This window comes from Pseudophryne corroboree, chromosome 1, assembly GCF_028390025.1.
Source record: "Pseudophryne corroboree isolate aPseCor3 chromosome 1, aPseCor3.hap2, whole genome shotgun sequence".
In the NCBI taxonomy this organism is placed as follows: Eukaryota; Metazoa; Chordata; class Amphibia; order Anura; family Myobatrachidae; genus Pseudophryne; species Pseudophryne corroboree.
Window position 1 is genome coordinate 753,529,496 of NC_086444.1, and position 22,220 is coordinate 753,551,715.

Here is a 22,220-nt window from a genome sequence, read left to right on the forward strand (position 1 = left end):
CTATCTGAAATAAATTACCCTTTATCTTCAAAAAATGCTTTTTAAGGAATGTTTTGATTCTGCTTATCTAGAGCTATATATCAGCATGTAGACACCATTTGGTCGCTTGAACCCCTATCCTCCCTTTTCTATAATTTTGTTACAGTATCTTACCAATACTGTGTACTTAAGGGTCAGTTGACGCCTATATTTGTAGGAGTGTCGCTTAAAACAAAAAAAAAATATCTTTGTGGGTGCTGGTCGTTGTAATCACAAGTGGCACCGCCTTCTTTTGGTTCTATATTTCTATATTTATATATATATTATGAATGATCTGAGGGGGCCCCAGAGAAATCAATATACCGGGACCCAAGATTGCTGTTGCTGGCCCTGTATGCAGCACCAGTTGCACACAGTCATACCTCTAGTTATAGCACTGCTGAAATGAATCACACACCACCAGTTAGGAGTCAAAAGCTGAGCACTCAGTACACAATGTGTGTACCCAGCGACATCGTCAGCAACGGGACCCGGCGGAGGAAGCTGGCATCAGCACTTGCATACTCACTTGCCAATGCTGGCAGCAAAGGAGCAACGGCCATGCTGCAGTCGCCCGTCGTCCTGCAGCGCGCATCATCAGCGACATACCATCTACACACTAGACCAGTGGATTCCAAACTTTTTTGAATCACGGCGCCCTAGAATATCAGAATTTTTTTCACAGCACCCCTAGGCCAAAAATTTCTTATTGAGAAATTTAGAAAGAAATATTACATTAAGTAGATCGCATTTATATGTCATCCTTAGGGTCAGTTGTGTGGTGAGGGACAAGATTTGCTTCTGTTTGGCCACATATTTTATGACTGGCAGCCACCAGCACTGGTTTTGCCTATTATATTGACCATGAATAATTTGAATTGGTCCTGGACCACCAATACAAGGCACCCCGTCCCCTACAAGTGTCCCGAGGCACCCCAGGGAGCCACGGCACACAGTTTGGGAACCTCTGCACTAGACGATGGGTCTGCTATGTCAGTCCGATCCACGGGATCAGAGGACATATCGTTTAGTGTGTACTAGCTATCACATTAATTAAATGGTAACTACAGTAGATGCTGATTGGTTTGTAAGGCTCACACCTCCACCTCTCCTATTTAGAAGGTTTGGTAAATCTCCCCCACAATCTCTTTTACTAATGAAGTGGAGAATTTATGCTCAGAAAAAGATATATAACACTCACACAAAAAGGGCATGCCTCCAAATGGGATACGGTCATTAGGTTGACAGCACTTAGGTTGACATTAGGTCGACCACTATTGGTCGACATGCATTAGGTTGACATGGTCACTAGGTCAACATGAGTTTGTCACATTTTTCCTTTTTTTTTTTTTACTTTTTCATACTTTACGATCCACGTGGACTACAATTGGGAACGGTAACCTGTGCTGGGCGTCCCCCTGCATGTCAGGGAAGCTGCTCAAGTCTGAATCACCCCCAATATACGGCAACTGTTCTGCTGTAAACTGGACAATATTAGCATTGCATTTTTTGTGACACTTGTGTACCATGTAAAGTTTGGCAAAATGGTTTACTATGTTATTTATTTTTATCTATACAGGCACTAAGGAATAGATATGGCAACTACTTTTTCAGACGTGTATACTTCCAGTCACCACCAAAATACATAACTCATGCCAGAGTGAGTATATACACAAAAGTACATGCCTATATATTTATGCTTATAGACTGTTTCAGAGGATGACTCTTGTGGGAGTCAAGAGATTATGGACCTAATTCAGATCTGATCGCAGCAGCAAATTTGTTAGCTAATGGGCAAAAGCATGTGCACTGCAAGGGGGGGGGGGGGCAGCTATAACATGTGAAGAGAGAGTTAGATTTTGGTGGGGTGTGTTTAAACTGATATCTAAATTGCAGTGTAAAAATAAAGCAGCCAGTATTTACCCTGCACAGAAACAATATAGCCCACCCAAATCTAACTCTCTCTGCACATGTTATATCTGCCCCCCTGCAGTGCACATGGTTTTGCTTATTAACTAACAAATTTGCTGCTGCGATGAGATCTGAATTACCCACTATGTTAGCAAGGATAGGGTTTCATGTGATGGGGCAGTGTAATGATGTGAGGAAGGCAATGAAGGAACCACAGATTTACAGTTAGTTTTTGAAGGGTTTCCCAACAGCACAGAATAGTATGTATCATGTCAAACTAATACAGAAGACTGTAAATTCATCTGTTCAACTATTAGTCTGGGTCAGGGGCGGATTGGGAACAAAAAGTGGCCCTGGAAAAATTTGTCCTAGTGGCCCCACATGGGCAGCGCCAGAGGTGTAAGGTCTAGCCATGGGCCATGGCAGCAGCACCCTCCCCCAAAGACTTTCCAGATAGTGGGCATGTCCAGCATCAAGGGGGAAGTTAAAAGGAAATAAAATTAAATATTATGAGCACATTATATGATACACCTTTAGAATTTAGGAAACTATATAATTCTTTAGAAAGATATATTTTCTTGCTTATTACACCAACCGTATCCCAATCACTATTCACTCAATCTTATATGTCAGCCAAGCAGGCAGACAGAGCATACACTAGATCATCTGCAACCACAGGCTAAGTGGCAAAGTAATTTTCATATATGCAAATTGTTTGGCATCTTATTCATTATGTCTATAAATAGGACCACATGTCCTCAAACAAAACAGGCCCCGCGGGTGCGTCGGCCCACCGGGAATCCTCCCTGTAACCCCTATGGCCAATCCGCCTCTGGTCTGGGTACACACTGTTCGATATATTGGCCGTCCAATTGAAAGGCCAATATATAGAAGGCATGACGGTGGGTGTGTACCAGCAATCAGGGCCAGATTAAGGGCCTAATGGGCCTGGAGCTGAAAATGTTCAAGGGCCTATTATGAGAAGTGGAGGGGGTGAGGCCAATGCCATGTAGGAAAGTAGACACCGTATACTTTAAGCCCCAATGACTCCCTACATCATGCATGTACAAACTGCAGCCCTCCAGCTGTTGTGAAACTACATATCCCAGCATGCCCTGACACAGTTTTGCTGTCAGAGAATACTAAAGCTGTGTCAGGGCATGCTGGGATGTGTAGTTTCTCAACAGCTGGAGGACCGCAGTTTGGACATGCCTGCCCTACATACTGTATATAAAAGTACAAAAATTGCATCATTTCGTGTTGAAAATAGAAATTCAATTTTAACCCTTATGATTTATGGACGACCATGTGGCCAGCTGATAGCTGGTCATCATCATGCTATCATGGTGATGGGCCTATTTTTATGTGGATGCCTGGAGCTGCAGCTCCATCCACCTCATTATTAATCTGGCCCTGCCAGCAATATGTCAGTGAATGACATTGTTCACAGACAAATCGCGTTGGTCCTGCAGCACAGCCAATGGCCGACATAGAGACATGGCCTATATAGCGGCGTATCGTGCTGTGTATACGCTTGCTACGGAGGATGATGTCACAGCTGGGCGGGCAAATTCAAATGCCCACCCACCTGCATGACAGGGACAGACATATAGGGTTACTGATCGATGAGTGTGTCATATTTGTCAGGTACCCAGCCTTAATGTACAAAGCATTTCCAGTACAGTGGGCAGATATTTACAATGAGGATGTTACAGTATATTAACAAGTTATTATTTATTTACTGGTTCAAATACATACATGGTCAGTCAAGATCTTGGAGGTCGGGATCCCAGCAGTCGAAATACAGACGCTGGAATCCCGACACTACTCGGAATACCGGCACTGGCATCGAGAATAGGGTCATCTGACCGGTGCCGGAATCCCGACCACAATTAGCTGCAATAAGGAAACATTATTCTCCCAGGTAGACCATTGACAAGTCAGCACATGTGCAAGCTGGAGCCACTAGGAGGACATCACCTTCTACTTTGCCTCTGGGCGCCTGGTATGAAATTTACCCGCCTGGTCTCAAAAATGAACATTACCTCAATAAACCTCAATTAATTGAATTTATATATTCATGTATTTTAGACAGGTACAAACCCAACAATGCTAAGCATAAAGTGGTATTCCCTATATAAGGTATAAGGAGGGTATTTCCAGCATTCATTAACCCATCATCTTCCATCCTTAACTGACCATCATATATGATTAACCATTCTTATTAATACCCTTTTACCATCATTCTTCATTAACTCCCTTTCAACATCATTCTTTATTAACCCCCCATACTCATAATATGATTTACCCAGCCATGCACCCATAGGCGCTTCTGTCATTGGTGCAGCGTGTGCGGTGCACACAGGCCACTAGGTCCAGGAGGGGCCCACACCGCACATATTGCACCCATATATTAATACTCACCTATCTGGAGTCCAGCGTCGGGTGCTGCAGCTGCAGCCGTCGTAACAAAAAAAATCACTTCCAAAATCGGCACCGTACATGCGCAGTATGAACTTTGTCTCCGGAAACATGGTGACCTGTGCATGTGCAGTAGACTCCTATGGCACCATGGAGAGGAGGTGGCCCACCCAGAGTCTGCACAAGGGCCCCTTCCTCTCTTACGACGCTCCTGCACGCACCCCTTACTCATGCGATTCTCCCAGTTTCTCCAGAGGGTGACAGACAAGAGAGATACAATTCAGATTCCCTAAAGTAAATTTTGTATCACACTACAGAATCCCGGGTGACACGCACAGCATTCTGGGAGGTCTGTCACCTGCCTTTGTCAGTGGTCAGAGGAGATACCTCATTACAGAGTTTCCTGCTCCGCCACTCTGGTTATTAATTAGAGATGCGCAACTCAGCAAAAGTACAAGTATAAGTTACTAAGTGCATCTTATTGGAAGTCCAGAATGAGACCTCACCTTGCCGTGCCATAGTGGGATAATTATGTCATTTTGTGCCTGATCCATGCTAATCAAGAGATAACCCTGACTTGCCCAGTTCTTACCAAGGAACTATGAAAACTTTGGCACATCACCACAAAGGCAATCATCTATGCGGCAATAATGGGTGCATATGTGCAAAAGTACCTTGGAAATGGGCCTTAATGAACAATTTACTTCTGGATCCATACTGATACAGTATCTATTATTTTTTAGGGCAGTGATTCTTCTGAGGAAAATGAAGACAGTTCCGATGAGGTATGTTAAATAATTAGATCAGGGATGGGGAACCTTCGGCCCTCCAGCTGTTGATGAACTACACATCCCAGCATGCCCTGCAACAGTTTTAGCATGGTCAAATAGCAAAACTGCAGCAAGGCATGCTGGTATGTATAGTTCAACAACAGCTGGAGGGCCGAAGGTTCCCCATCCCTGAATTAGATCATCACTCTTAAGATTACTTTATTGCTCTAAAAGTAATTATTCATCAGCAATAATTCTCCAGCACAAGCAAGCAGTTACTAAGATAAGAATGGCAGCCTTACCTAAATAAAACCGGGTTAAGAGAGAATAAGTTAAAGTGTATGCTTCTTAATGCAAGAAGCCTATCTGGAAAAATGGGGGAATTGGAACTAACAGCAATGAGCGAGCAATAGGACATCATAGGTATCACTGAAATACGGTGGGATGATTCTCATGATTGGGCAGTAAATTTGGAGGGCTACATGCTATTCAAGAGAGACAAGGAATATAAAAGGGGGGAGGAGCTTGTCTTTATGTTAAGCCTATCCTTAAACCATACCTAAAGGAAATTGATTGCGAGGGTAGAAGTGATAATATTGAGTCATTACGGGTGGAAATAATACTCAGTGGTAAATATCCGAAGAAACTACTAATAGGGACATGTTATAAACCGCCAGATATAAGTGTGGCTGAGGAAGCGCAACTCCACCAGAAAATTGTTAAGGAAGCAGCAATGGGGGAAGTGTTAATTATGGGGGACTTTAATTATCCTAACATTAATTGGTCATTGGAGGCAGGTGGTACAGCTAGGGTAATAGGTTTTTAAACATACTTAAAGATAACTATTTGTCCTAAGTGATTGAGGAACCGACTAGAAATAATACTGGACCTGGTGATAACAAATAATGTAGAGGCAATATCAAACATTAATGTAGGGGAGCCCTTGGCAAATAGTGATCATAATATGGTCATATTCAAAATATGTTACCAAAAACACCGTTATAAGGGTTCGACTAAAACTTTTCATTTTAGGAAAGCAAATTTTATCATGCTCAAGCAATCTTTAAAGGGCATAGATTGGGACCAAATTTTGAATGGTAAGAGCACAGCTGAAATGTGGGACACCTTTAAAATGTTGCTGTACAAATTTATGCATATGTTCATTCCCATGGGCAGCAAAAGCAAGAGTAGCAAGTTTAAACCGATGTGGCTAAATAAAAAGGTAAAGGTATTAATGGACAAAAGAAGGTGAGCATTTAAAGCATTTAAATCTGATGGGAGTATGGAGTCCTTACGCTGCTACAAAGAATGTAATAAATTATGCAAAAAGGAAATTAGAGCAGCTAAAATAGAAAATGAAAAAATAGTTGCAAAGGAAAGTAAATCAAACCCCAAAAAAGTTTTTAAGTATATCAATGGTAAAAGGATAAAAAAAGACAACATAGGACACCTAAAAAATGAACTAGGTGAATTGTTAAATAGTGACAATGAAAAAGCAGAGACATTGAATAAATTCTTCTCATCTGTATTTACTAGAGAGGAGAAGCTGTTGAAAACAGAACAATATAACAGTAAGGATAATGACCAAAAATGTTTAACGTGTTTAAGTGAGGAAGTAGTCAAAGGGCATAATTCAGATCTGGTTGCAGCAGCAAATTTGTTAGCTAATGGGCAAAACCATGGTTTTGCCCATATGTTAACATATTTGCTGCTAAATTTGGTCTGAATTAAGCACTTTGTCTTAAATTAAGAGAGCTTGGTATTGGAGACAGCATTTGTACTTGGCTCAAAAATTGGTTGGAAAATAGGGAACAGCAAGTGGTAGTCAATGGAACATTTTCAAGTTGGACTAAAGTATTAAGTGCGGTACCTCAAGGGTCTATACTAGAACCTCTGCTGTTTAACATATTTATAAATGACATAGGAGATGGTATTGAGAGTAAAGTATCAATTTTTGTAGATGATACTAAACTTTGTAAGATAATTAGATCAGATCAGGATATTGACTCTCTTCAAAGAGACTTAACTAAACTGGGTGTTTGGGCAGCAAAGTGGAGTATGAGGTTTAATATAGAGAAATGTAATGTTATGCATTTTGGGATCAAAAACAAAAGGCAATCTATACATTGAATGGGGTAATTCTTGGAAAATCAGTAATGGAGAAGGATTTGGGGGTGATCATTGACAGTAGACTTAACAGTAGTGCCCAATGTCAAGATGCTGCAGTTAAGACCAATAGGGTATTAGCATGCATAAAACAGGGAATAGAGACTAGGGATGGAAGTGCAGTCCTGCAACTGTATAAATCATTGGTACGGCCCATCTAGAATACTGTGTACAGGTCTGGGTTCCTCACTATAAAAAAAGATATAGTAGAACTAGAAAAGGTTCAGAGAAGAGCTACAAAATTGATTAAAGGCTTAGAGTCATTGGATTATTAGGAAAGGCTATATACGTTAAATATGTTTACACTAGAAAAAAAAGACGTCTAAGAGGGGACATGATCAATATCTTCAAATATACGTGCGGTGAGCTAAATAGCTCAGGGGGCACTGGCTAGCACCAGAGCCAGATTTACATGCAATATATGAGCCAAAGCGTACATCTGGGCATTATATACACGGGGAAGCAGTATAAACACCTGGAAATTTGGTGAGTTTTGATCAGAGATGTTCGGAAAAGTTAGCCAGGTGAGGCACTGCCTCACCTGCCATAAACGTTTTGCTCCAGAGTTTTGGCTACAAAAATTATTAAAATAATGCAAAAAAGATATTTCAAACATATTCTTTGTATTTTTCATATACTTTATACAGTCAAAACTCTGGCACAAACGTTAGTATGACAGGAAAGGCTCTGCCTCACCTGCCTCACCCCACCGCACGTCACTGATAGGAAGGGCTTCTTCACAGTGTGGCCAGTAAGATTATGGAATTCACTGCCAGAGAAAGTTGTAATGTCTGACTCAATTGAGGTGTTTAAGAAAGGATTAGACACATTTTTAGCCGACAATAGCATCCAAGGATATAATCTGTAAAAAAGATGTAATACACTAGTATATAGCTCTATAGGTTGAACCTGATGGACAATTGTCTTTTTTTCAACCTCAACAACTATGTTACTATGTAACTATGTTACCTGTAATTTCCACTGAATGAAAACACGTACAAATTAAAAAAAAACAATACAAGACACATTAACATTTCATTAGCATTGCAGTCCACATTTCTGCAGAAGAACATTTAGGACATGTGACGTTAGACCTTTGTTTAACGTATTAGCAAGGTTTTCCTAGTCACTTATTTATCACTACTTAATTTACCATCTACCAGCTCTGTTATAAAATGGTGTCTTATAGCAATGTGTTTAGAAGGGCTATGATGTTTAGTGATGGAAGACAAATCAATGGCACCTTTTTTTGTCACATGCAATGAAAGTTATGACTATATTTTATGTTTCTGACTCTACACCTCTCGTGAATAATAAGCAGCATCCAGGTACACCAGCTCATAATAATCTCAAAGACAACCATAGAGAGGGAAATATTTTAGACACAAATTTTCTACAGTATTTATTTGAATTTGCCTTTGTTTAAAGAAAAGTGTTCCACACACAATATATTCTATTATTTATACTATTTTAAAGTTATAAAATAAAAGTTAATTTTTAACAAACTTCAGGCGGTATCCTATTAGCAGCAGTACTTTATCACTGCTTATAGGAATGCCAGGGGCTATCCTATTAGCCCTGATGCTGGCTCTGTTAGCGCGATGGCAGTATTTATCATGGATTATGCTTTGGGTACCTCAGGCATCAGTCAGCGAGGATTCAAAGTTTTCAAGAAGAGAGTAATGCAAACAACAATAAGCTTGTGAGCCTACACCATTAATAATAGCCCTTTCATACAGAATTTTAAATTACCGGGTGAGGAAGTTTCACCCGGTAATTTGACGATTAACACTGGTCCTTTTTCTATGTGAAGTGGTCAACCCGGATTAAAATTCCCTGGACTTCAACCATAGAATTTACCAGGGTCGGAGACCTGGGAATTTAATTCGGGTTGACCCTTTCACACAGCCCGTGCTGATCCGCAAATTACCGAGTGGAAATTCTTGACCTGGTAATTTGCTTGTCTGTGTGAAAGGGGGGTCAGGCAGGGACTGGAAAATCGATGCGGCATTGAAATGCTGGGTAAAAAACGTGGCTTTCAGACATTTCTGTCTGAAAGTGGTATAAGTAAATTGGGTAGACAAGGTAGAACAATGGGTCTTTAATGGTCATCAGTATTCTAAGTTCCTCCCTATACCAGTGACATACCGGCCATCATGTTAAGCCATGCCAATCAGCCACAGCGCTCAACGCAAAAGCAATTTGCTGGCAAAAGCAAATCAATTTAGCCATGCATCTAACAGGTCACAGGGTAGTGGGCTATACAAACATAAAAACCTTCTGTAAAATTATACCAAATAGAAAAAATACACTTGAAAATAAGACATTCTTGGTCTTCATTTCAGTCCAAAAATAGCGTAACGACAGTCAAATGAGACTGTATGAGGACAACTAATTTTTTAGCTTTCTAAAAAATTGTATGTTCAAAAGTCAATAAAATGCAATGTGCAATCATCCATCCTGTTTTTAAATTATGTGGCTTCATGACTCATTATAAGGCTCTTTTCCCAGAGATGTATTTCTTGCCTCTATGCCACAATAGAAGCTAACCACAAAATAACAAAGAGCAGCACTACACGGTCACAGCTCTGCAGAATCCACATGATGCTGGTTTAGTCTGAAGCAAGTCCAGCACAATATATTTACTTGTATGTGCTTACTACAACACCATGTTGCAACATTAGACAGATTATTTATGTAATTATTACAATAATTTAGAAAGTACTACAGCATTGTAATATATTTCTGTTATTGGAACTAGAGGGTAACACTGGGTTAATGCAGGTATATCACAGATGTATAGAACAGGCATATACAGATATGCTGGTATAGTGCCAGTTACGCAGGCAAATACTGTAGTCTCCGGCAGGGCAGTCAAAATAGGTAGCTCACCCCCCCCCCCCCCCCCCAAACTTCCCCCCACCCTCTTCCTTCCCCCAAGGAATTTCCTTTATCAGAGCATTTATCTATTTAGCTGTTCTGGATACTGTCCATCTCTCTCTTCATATAAGGGGCAGAGTCTCTTATTGAGCGATTGCCTGCCGAGATCCTGCACTTGTGGCCTGTCTTCGAGATGGAACTACCTGATGCCAATGTCGGACTGGGGCATGAAGGGCCCACCGGGGAATGCAGTAATAGGGGCCCATACTTAGGGGTGTGGCCAGCCTACAAAGGGGGTGTGGCCAGCCTCCACAGAGGATTGAATTACACAATTGTCTTGTGCAGTGTAACATATCTACCTTGTATAATACAACTGCACAGTCTGGAAACTGGTCCATAGAGAAAGGAGTGGGCCCTCAGGCAGAGGGGTCCACCCGTGGTTTCCCCTGTACCCCTGTGGGTCAGTCCGACCCTGCCTGATGCTGTGTCTCTTCCATGTCTGGAAGCACTGCCACATCTGCCCCAGCTGTATTTGTAACTTGGGGAGACTGTTCCCCCACTACAGTCTCTCTGTTCCTAGCTCCTGGAAGCTCAGCACTCTTCTTATTAACATACAGTGCTAGCTGTGATCTTGTGGTTGGCATTCCAGTTCCCGGCTCTCTGAGGCCTCTGTCGGTATACAGCTAATGTTGGGAGCCATCTTCAACCAGTTGGTGCAGGGCAGGAATGGCGACATGAAATCGTGAACCGACAGTCAGTCAGTCAGTCATGGAGACAGCGGTGGCATTTTGAAATAGGTGCCGGCTGCGAGCAAATCACAGCTCATGGACCACAGCCAATTAGAAGAGGCAATTGGGTCCCCTTATCTATTCTGGTCCATGACTCCAGTATGTGGAGAAACTCAGGTGCACATACTGGGATGGAGGTCACTCTATGATGTTAGTGCAACCTCTGATGTTAGCTATATAGTCCCAGATCCAGCAGTAGAGGGAGAAACAGTGCAAAGCGAACTCCCCTCTCAACCCCAGTGAGCGTGTGATGAGTTCAATGGCTGGGGAGGCACTGGCTAGTATCAGAGCCAGATTTACACACACATATATGATTTGGTGGTGAGTTTTGACTATAAAAATTATTAGAATAATACAAAGATGATATTTAAAGTTATAAATATCTTCTTTGCATTATTCTAATAATTTTACAGTCAAAGCTCTAGAGCAGGGGTGGGGAACCTTTTTTCTACCAAGGGCTATTTGGATATTTAGAAAATACAAAAATTATCAACTTAAAAATTAGCCTGCTGTATTTGATAAAAAAATTAATTAACTCACCCCTAATGTGATGGTTGGACTGCTTCTCTTTGGTCAGGCTTTTGATGTTAGCTGGTACTGATGATGATAGCACAGTAGTGCCACTTATACACATTACACCAGGCAGAGCTCCTTATATACATAACGCCAGGTAGAGCCAGTCACACATTATTCCAGGTAGAGCCCCTTTTACACATTGTGCCAGGTAGAGTCCCCTTTAAAATGCCAAGTAGAGCCCCTTTCATACACTGCGCCAGGTAGAGTCCCCTTTTACACATTGCGCCAGCTAGAGTTACCTAGAGCCCCCTTTTACACATTGGGCCAGCTAGAGTCCTCTTTTACACATTGCGCCAGCGAGAGTTACCTAGAGCCCCCATTTACACATTGCGCCAGCTACAGTCCCCTTTTACACATTGCGCTGGGTAGAGCGCCCTTCTACACATTGCCATGCACCAGGTGGAGATTGGGGGGGAGGTGATGTCTCGAACTCTCACCTGCACAAAGAAGCCTCCATCCCTCTTTCACCATCCACAAAATAGCATAGACATAGAGTGCTGCAGTGCTCCCCCAGCCTAAACGCAGCTCCTGCTCTCGCCCCCATAGGGTGACTGTGGAGACTCACCTGCCCGCTGCGCTCACGGCTCAGTAAGAGGCAGCCACAATTCACAGATACAGTCACTGCTCCCGCTGACGCCACTCCTCAGCAATGTGGGTAGCTGCTGCAAGGCGCTCCTGCAGCTCCCGATGCTCCCACGTAAGGCTGTCTATGAGGCTGCTCCCGCCGCTGCTACAACTGACAGCCTGGCAAGAAGCTGGGCACACTGCTGATAAAAGCATTACAGTGTGTGCCCGGCAAATGGAAATTTCTGCAGCTGCCGGTTCCGCCCCTCGTCAACGCTGCGTGCGGTGCATGCCGTCCATCCCAGTCTCCCTCCCCTGGCCAAGCCGTATGAAGTGGCTGTGCAGGCCTTATATGGCCCGCGGACTGGACGTTCCCCACCCCTGCTCTAGAACATATTTGGGCATGACAGGTAAGGCTCTGCATCCCCTGCCTAGCATGACTGCATGTCACTGCTTAACACCCACTCTCACTCAAGGATGTCTCTGGTAACAGAACATAAACATTCCATATTTTTGAATGTGTCACCTGTACCTGAAACAAAAGTTATATACGGAACAGAAAAAAGTCCAATTTTGGTCGATAAATACTGTCTCTAATTGGATACCGCAATAATGACCATCGTTCATACATCACGATATCCGGATGTTTTTACCAACCGAAATCACATTGGAGCTAATAGGATACTGCTCTTAGTTGTAACTACTAAATCACACAAAAAGTGTGCCCTTGCTTTTATGCAAAACTCCTATAAAATAGTGACTTAGACGACTCTTAGGACCACCGCCTACGGCATAATTGTAATGGTATCTCTAAACTATTTATGGAGGATCATATAACTACATCAAATAAAAACGTGTGTAATCAAACCCTTACTTTGCTTAGACTCAGAATCAGGCCCATAATGTATAAGCTGGTGGTTTATAACATGTGCTGGTGGTTTATAACATGCACCCTTATGTGCAGGAGCAAGGCTCAATTAATGCTGCCACCAATCCACCAATTGGATGCATATAGGGGGTAATTCAAAGTTGATTGCAGCAGCAAATTTGTTAGCAGTTGGGCAAAACCATGTGAACTGCAGGGGGGGGGGGGGGGCAGATATAACATGTGCAGAGAGAGTTAGATTTGGGTGGGGTATGTTCAAACTGAAATCTAAATTGTCGAGTAAAAATAAAGCAGCCAGTATTTACCCTGCACAGAAACAAAATAACCCACCCAAATCTAACTTTCTCTGCAAATGTTATATCTGCCACACCTGCAGTGCACATGGTTTTGCCCAACTGCTAACAAATTTGCTGCTGCGATCAACTCTGAATTACCCCCATAGTCAGGAGCAGTGTTGAATGAGGATCATGATGTAAGACGCTGAAGGGACACACAAAGCAGACCACAATAGAATATCAGAAGTAGTCAAATCCTATGTTCAAATTCTAATCAGATTATCAGGGAATAATAAATTGTCATGGAATAATAACATTCATAGTGTTTATGAATATATTTTATTGAGGTTATTTACCTATTTATTTTCTATTTGTTTATCTTGCTACGTGAATACAGCAGGAGGAGTCAGTGAGTGTTGGTAAAAATGGAAATAATGCTGCATCAGAGGAAGCAGGAGCCGAGGAACCAGAAGGGAACGGGGCTGAGGAAGAGGCTGATTCTGAAGGCGCAGAGGAAGAGAATGGAGGCACATCAGCTCCAGAGGTGATAACATCATTCATAGCCATACTAAGAAAATTTGAGAATAGTTCGTGCGCAATACTTTTAGCAGCTGGTATTGTCTCAAAGCCTCCTAGAGGTTTCCTTCACCCCTCACCAACACAGTGCACAACAGAAAAAATATAGAGACTGAGACTTAACTAGCGCTTCTTATTCTTGCTGGTGCTTATTCACAGGCTTCCATCGTTCGTATTGAAGTATCATATAAATATAAAGTGCATATAGTGAAATACCGTTTTAATAGCATACATATATGACACACATCTTTAAAATATAAAAGGTCAGATATTGCACAGATCACTGCAAGCAGCAAAGGAAAGACAAACTAATTACCAGATCAGTCAGAACTGTTGTTAGGCAGTTCTAAAAGCGCATGGGAGATGGTATAGGGATTTCCGGATAATCCCACCATACACACGTTAGATCTTACTGGATACTGGTCCTTAAGTCCGTCCTAGGGCTTGTCAGAAGGTAACCAACGCATTTCCACCCCGAGCTGGGGTCTTTGTCAAGGTTCAAAAAGTCTGAATGCTGACCTCCTCATTCAGACTGCTATTTAAATACATGCAGCACCAATGAGAATCCTAATCGCCCAGCTGGACCCTATACATGAAAAAACTACCAGTCCCATGGTCCTCTGCTGTGGGCGTCCCTATCGTCATGGAAGCTCCAATCCTAATCTGGGAGTTCTGTAAGAGGCGGGCTTGTTGTCATGGTGCCCAGTCTGTGTTCCTTTCTAGTGTGTCCTCCGGCGCTACACGGCGTAACGTCACTTCCGGTTTCCGTTGCTATGGAAACCCGTGTCTCTGTTCGTCACTGCTTGCTCCGGCGCCGCGTAGCGCATGTGAATGCATCATGCACTCATTTAGTTATCCCACTATATGGTTCTCCTGAATCCTCCATTAGAAATTTATAGAATGTCCTTTTGGTGTTAATTAGAAATTCGATCAGTTTTAAAACGTAGCGTCACTTCCGGTGATGTCGATGGTAAATTCTCATTGTTTACATTTGCCTACAAAGAATGTTTTGATAATGGACAGAAAGTGAGTCATCAACCATCTTAAATCATCTTAAATAAATGACATTATAAAATCTACTATTTTAAATATATTTATATTTATAAAACTTTGTTCATACATATTAAAATAAGAATTTACTCACCGGTAATTCTATTTCTCGTAGTCCGTAGTGGATGCTGGGAACTCCGTAAGGACCATGGGGAATAGCGGGCTCCGAAGGAGGCTGGGCACTCTAGAAAGATTTATGACTACCTGGTGTGCACTGGCTCCTCCCACCATGACCCTCCTCCAAGCCTCAGTTAGGACACTGTGCCCGGACGAGCTGACATAATAAGGAAGGATTTTGAATCCCGGGTAAGACTCATACCAGCCACACCAATCACACCGTACAACTCGTGATACTATATCCAGTTTGACAGTATGAAAACAACTGAGCCTCTCAACAGATGGCTCAACAATAACCCTTTAGTTAGCAATAACTATTTACAAGTATTGCAGACAATCCGCACTTGGGATGGGCGCCCAGCATCCACTACGGACTACGAGAAATAGAATTACCGGTGAGTAAATTCTTATTTTTTCTGACGTCCTAGTGGATGCTGGGAACTCCGTAAGGACCATGGGGATTATACCAAAGCTCCCAAACGGGCGGGAGAGTGCGGATGACTCTGCATCACCGAATGAGAGAACTCCAGGTCCTCCTCAGCCAGGGTATCAAATTTGTAGAATTTTGCAAACGTGTTTGCCCCTGACCAAGTAGCTGCTCTGCAAAGTTGTAAAGCCGAGACCCCTCGGGCAGCCGCCCAAGATGAGCCCACCTTCCTTGTGGAATGGGCATTTACAGATTTTGGCTGTGGCAGGCCTGCCACAGAATGTGCAAGCTGAATTGTACTACAAATCCAGCGAGCAATAGTCTGCTTAGAAGCAGGAGCACCCAGCTTGTTGGGTGCATACAGGATAAACAGCGAGTCAGATTTTCTGACTCCAGCCGTCCTGGAAACATATATTTTCAGGGCCCTGACAACGTCTAGCAACTTGGAGTCCTCCAAATCCCTAGTAGCCGCAGGCACCACAATAGGCTGGTTCAGGTGAAACGCCGACACCACCTTAGGGAGAAATTGGGGACGAGTCCTCAATTCTGCCCTATCCATATGGAAAATCAGATAAGGGCTTTTACATGATAAAGCCGCCAATTCTGACACTCGCCTGGCTGAAGCCAAGGCCAACAACATGACCACTTTCCACGTGAGATATTTTAGATCCACGGTTTTTAGTGGCTCAAACCAATGTGATTTTAAGAAACTCAACACCACGTTGAGATCCCAAGGTGCCACAGGAGGCACAAACGGGGGCTGAATATGCAGCACTCCTTTCACAAATGTCTGAACTTCAGGTACTGAAGCTAGTTCTTTTTGAAAGAAAATCGACAGAGTCGAGATCTGTACTTTAATGGAGCCTAGTTTTAGGCCCATATTCACTCCTGCTTGCAGGAAATGCAGAAATCGACCTAGTTGAAATTCCTCTGTTGGGGCCTTTTTGGCCTCGCACCATGCAACATATTTCCGCCATATGCGGTGATAATGATTTGCCGTAACATCCTTCCTGGCTTTAATAAGCGTAGGAATAACTTCTTCCGGAATACCCTTTTCCTTCAGGATCCGGCGTTCAACCGCCATGCCGTCAAACGCAGCCGCGGTAAGTCTTGGAACAGACAGGGCCCCTGCTGTAGCAGGTCCTGTCTGAGCGGCAGAGGCCACGGGTCCTCTGAGATCATCTCTTGAAGTTCCGGGTACCACGCTCGTCTTGGCCAATCCGGAACCACGAGAATTGTGTTTACTCCTCGCTTTCTTATTATTCTCAATACCTTTGGTATGAGAGGCAGAGGAGGGAACACATAAACCGACTGGTACACCCACGGTGTCACTAGAGCGTCCACAGCTATCGCCTGAGGGTCCCTTGACCTGGCGCAATATCTTTTTAACTTTTTGTTGAGGCAGGACGCCATCATGTCCACCTGTGGTTTTTCCCAACGGTTTTCCAGCATCTGGAAAACTTCTGGATGAAGTCCCCACTCTCCCGGGTGGAGGTCGTGTCTGCTGAGGAAGTCTGCTTCCCAGTTGTCCACTCCCGGAATGAACACTGCTGACAGTGCTAGCACATGATTCTCTGCCCATCGGAGAATTCTTGTGGCTTCTGCCATCGCCATCCTGCTTCTTGTGCCTCCCTGTCGATTTACATGGGCGACTGCCGTGATGTTGTCTGACTGGATCAGCACCGGCTGGTGTAGGAGCAGGGATTTTGCTTGACTTAGGGCATTGTAAATGGCCCTTAGTTCCAGAATATTTATGTGAAGGGAAGTCTCCTGACTCGACCATAGTCCTTGGAAGTTTCTTCCCCGTGTGACTGCCCCCCAGCCTCGAAGGCTGGCATCCGTGGTCACCAGGACCCAGTCCTGTATGCCGAACCTGCGGCCCTCTAGAAGATGGGCACTCTGCAGCCACCACAGTAGAGACACCCTGGTTCTTGGAGACAGGGTTATTAAGCGATGCATCTGAAGATGCGATCCGGACCATTTGTCCAATAGGTCCCACTGAAAGATTCTGGCATGGAACCTGCCGAAAGGAATTGCTTCGTAAGAAGCTACCATCTTTCCCAGGACCCGCGTGCAGTGATGCACCGATACCTGTTTTGGTTTCAGGAGGTCTCTGACTAGAGATGACAACTCCCTGGCTTTTTCCTCCGGGAGAAACACTTTTTTCTGGACTGTATCCAGAATCATACCCAGGAACAGTAGCCGTGTCGTCGGAACCAGCTGTGACTTTGGGATATTCAGAATCCAGCCGTGCTGGTGCAGCACTTCCTGAGATAGTGCTACTCCCACCAACAACTGTTCCTTGGACCTCGCCTTTATTAGGAGATCGTCCAAGTACGGGATAATTAAAACTCCCTTTTTTCGAAGGAGTATCATCATTTCCGCCATAACCTTGGTAAATACCCTCGGTGCCGTGGACAGTCCAAACGGCAGCGTCTGGAATTGGTAATGGCAATCCTGTACCACAAATCTGAGGTACTCCTGGTGAGGATGGTAAATGGGGACATGCAAGTAAGCATCCTTGATGTCCAGGGATACCATGTAATCCCCCTCGTCCAGGCTTGCAATAACCGCCCTGAGCGATTCCATCTTGAACTTGAATTTTTTTATGTATGTGCTCAAGGATTTCAAATTTAAAATGGGTCTCACCGAACCGTCCGGTTTCGGCACCACAAATAGTGTGGAATAGTAACCCCGGCCTTGTTGAAGTAGGGGTACCTTGATTATCACCTGCTGGGAATACAGCTTGTGAATTGCCGCTAGCACCGCCTCCCTGTCTGAGGGAGCAATCGGCAAGGCAGATTTTAGGAACCGGTGGGGTGGAGACGCCTCGAATTCCAGTTTGTACCCCTGAGATACTATTTGAAGGATCCAGGGATCCACCTGTGAGCGAGCCCACTGATCGCTGAAATTCTTGAGGCGGCCCCCCACCGTACCTGGCTCCGCCTGTGGAGCCCCACCGTCATGCGGCGGACTTGGAAGAAGAAGCGGGGGAGGACTTTTGCTCCTGGGAACCTGCTGTTTGTTGCAGCCTTTTTCCCCTACCTCTGCCTCTGGACAGAAAAGACCCGCCTTTTCCACGCTTGTTTTTCTGGGTCCGAAAGGACTGAACCTGATAAAACGGCGCCTTCTTAGGCTGTGAGGGGACATGGGGTAAAAATGCTGACTTCCCAGACGTTGCTGTGGAAACTAGGTCCGAGAGACCATCCCTAAATAATTCCTCACCCTTATAAGGCAAAACTTCCATGTGCCTTTTAGAATCTGCATCTCCTGTCCACTGGCGAGTCCATAAGCCTCTCCTAGCAGAAATGGACAATGCACTTACTTTAGATGCCAGCCGGCAGATTTCCCTCTGTGCATCTCTCATATATAAGACTGAGTCTTTGATATGGTCTATGGTTAGCAGGATCGTGTCTCTGTCTAGTGTGTCAATATTTTCTGACAGTTTATCTGACCACGCAGCGGCAGAACTGCACATCCATGCTGACGCAATAGCTGGCCTAAGTATAATGCCTGAGTGTGTGTATACAGACTTCAGGATCGCCTCCTGCTTTCTATCAGCAGGTTCCTTGAGGGCGGCCGTATCCGGAGACGGTAGTGCCACCTTTTTAGACAAACGTGTGAGCGCTTTATCCACCCTAGGAGGTGTTTCCCAACGTGACCTATCCTCTGGCGGGAAAGGGAACGCCATTAGTACCTTCTTAGGAATTACCAATTTTTTATCAGGGAAAGCCCACGCTTCTTCACACACTTCATTTAATTCATCTGATGGGGGAAAAACTACGGGTAGTTTTTTCTCCCCAAACATAATACCCTTTTTAGTGGTACCTGTATTTATATCAGAAATGTGTAACACCTCTTTCATTGCCTCAATCATGCAGTGAATGGCCTTAGTGGGCATCAGGTTAGACTCATCGTCGTCGACACTGGTGTCAGTATCAGTGTCGACATCTGGGTCTGCGGTCTGAGGTAGCGGGCGTTTTAGAGCCCCTGATGACCTGTGAGACGCCTGGACAGGCACGAGCTGAGAAGTCTGCTGTCCCACATTTGGCATGTCGTCAAATTTCTTATGTAAGGAGTCTATACGTGCACTCATTTCTTTCCATAAGCTCATCCACTCAGGTGTCTGCCCCGCAGGGGGTGACATCCCTTCTAAAGGCATCTGCTCCGTCTCCACATCATTATCCTCATCAAACATGTCGACACAGCCGTACCGACACACCGCACACACACAGGGAATGCTCCAACAGAGGACAGGACCCACAAAAGCCCTTTGGGGGAACAGAGTAAGAGTATGCCAGCACACACCAGAGCGCTATATAATGCAGGGACTAACTGAGTTATGTCCCCTATAGCTGCTTTTTCTATATAAATGTATACTGCGCCTAAATTTAGTGCCCCCCCTCTCTTTTTTACTCTTTTCTGTAGTGTAGACTGCAGGGGAGAGCCAGGGAGCTTCCTTCCAGCGGAGCTGTGAGGGAAAAATGGCGCCAGTGTGCTGAAGGAGATAGCTCCGCCCCTTTTCCGCGGACTATTCTCCCGCTTTTTCCTATATTCTGGCAGGGGTATTTTCCACATATATAGCCTCTGGGGCTATATATTGTGGTATTTTTGCCAGCCAAGGTGTTATTATTGCTTCTCAGGGCGCCCCCCCCCCCCCCCCCCCCCCAGCGCCCTGCACCCTCAGTGACCGGAGTGTGAAGTGTGTGTGAGGAGCAATGGCGCACAGCTGCAGTGCTGTGCGCTACCTTGGTGAAGACTGATGTCTTCTGCCGCCGATTTTCCGGACCTCTTCTTGCTTCTGGCTCTGTAAGGGGGACGGCGGCGCGGCTCCGGGACCGAACACCAAGGCTGGGCCTGCGGTCGATCCCTCTGGAGCTAATGGTGTCCAGTAGCCTAAGAAGCCCAAGCTGGCTGCAAGCAGGCAGGTTCGCTTCTTCTCCCCTTAGTCCCTCGCTGCAGTGAGCCTGTTGCCAGCAGGTCTCACTGAAAATAAAAAACCTAATTTCTATACTTTCTTTCTAAAGGCTCAGGAGAGCCCCTAGTGTGCATCCAACCTCGGCCGGGCACAAAATCTAACTGAGGCTTGGAGGAGGGTCATGGTGGGAGGAGCCAGTGCACACCAGGTAGTCATAAATCTTTCTAGAGTGCCCAGCCTCCTTTGGAGCCCGCTATTCCCCATGGTCCTTACGGAGTTCCCAGCATCCACTAGGACGTCAGAGAAAATATATAAAATATGTGAAGTTATTAGAGGAGGGCCACAGATTAGATAAACGAGATTTGAGGTATTTTTAAAATCCATAACGGACTTCATTACATGCAATTCTTCTAATGTGATTTATGCAATAGAATGCACATGCGGCCTTTGGTATATAGGCCGCACTTCAAGAGCATTGAAAATCCGTATTAGCGAACACCTGAGAAACATTAGAAATGGCCTGAGTACACATGCATTATCTGAACATTTCAGGATTGTCCACCAGAGTAACACTTCAGCTATTAGACAGTTTTGCGGTATTAAACATGTGAAAGGAAATTGGAGATGTAAAAATATACCTGGTCAATTGGCGAAAAAAGAGATGCAATTGATTTATGAATTCGGTACGTTGAAACCGGGAGGTATCAACTCCGATTTTGAGGTTAAATGGTTTTTATAAATTTATGGATTTTAAAAATACCTCAAATCTCGTTTATCTAATCTGTGGCCCTCCTCTAATAACTTCACATATTTTATATATTTTAATATGTATGAACAAAGTTTTATAAATATAAGTATATTTAAAATAGTAGATTTTATAATGTCATTTATTTAAGATGATTTAAGATGGTTGATGACTCACTTTCTGTCCATTATCAAAACATTCTTTGTAGGCAAATGTAAACAATGAGAATTTGTCTGTATGAACAAAGTTTGTATGAACAAAGTTTTCTAAATATAAGTAGATTTTATTCAAAATATTAGTAGATTTTATAATGTCATTTATTTAAGATGGTTTAATATGGTTGATGACTCACTTTCTGTCCATTATCAAAACATTCTTTGTAGGCAAATGTAAACAATGAGAATTTACCATCGACGTCACCGGAAGTGACGTTACGTTTTAAAACTGATCGAATTTCTAATTAACACCAAAAGGACATTCTATAAATTTCTAATGGAGGATTCAGGAGAACCATATAGTGGGATAACTAAATGAGTGCATGATGCATTCACATGCGCTACGCGGCACCGGAGCAAGCGGTGATGAACAGAGACACGGGTTTCCATAGCAACGGAAACCGGAAGTAACGTTACGCCGTGTAGCGCCGGAGTACACACTAGAAAGGAACACAGACTGGGCACCATGACAACAAGCCCGCCTCTTACTGAATTCCCAGATTAGGATTGGAGCTTCCATGATGATAGGGACGCCCACAGCAGAGGACCATGGGACTGGTAGTTTTTTCATGTATAGGGTCCAGCTGGGCAATTAGGATTCTCATTTGTGCTGCATGTATTTAAATAGCAGTCTGAATGAGGAGGTCAGCATTCAGACTTTTTGAACCTTGACAAAGACCCCAGCTAGGGTGGAAACGCGTTGGTTACCTTCTGACAAGCCCTAGGACGGACTTAAGGACCAGTATCCAGTAAGATCTAAGGAGTGTATGGTGGGATTATCCGGAAATCCCTATACCATCTCCCATGCGCTTTTAGAACTGCCTAACAACAGTTCTGAGTGATCTGGTAATTAGTTTGTCTTTCCTTTGCTGCTTGCAGTGATCTGTGCAATATCTGACCTTTTATATTTTAAAGAT

General features: G+C 43.9%; 1 protein-coding gene across 1 annotated transcript in view; it reads left to right on the forward strand.

Moving 5' to 3' along the window:
* Positions 1-22,220, forward strand: part of IBSP (integrin binding sialoprotein) — a 52,345-nt gene that overhangs the window by 24,391 nt on the left and 5,734 nt on the right. Inside the window, exons 4-6 of the mRNA XM_063932458.1 lie at positions 1,598-1,678; positions 5,094-5,135; positions 13,653-13,799. Coding sequence (XP_063788528.1) covers positions 1,598-1,678; positions 5,094-5,135; positions 13,653-13,799 — 270 coding nt within the window. The remainder of the gene's footprint in view (positions 1-1,597; positions 1,679-5,093; positions 5,136-13,652; positions 13,800-22,220) is intronic.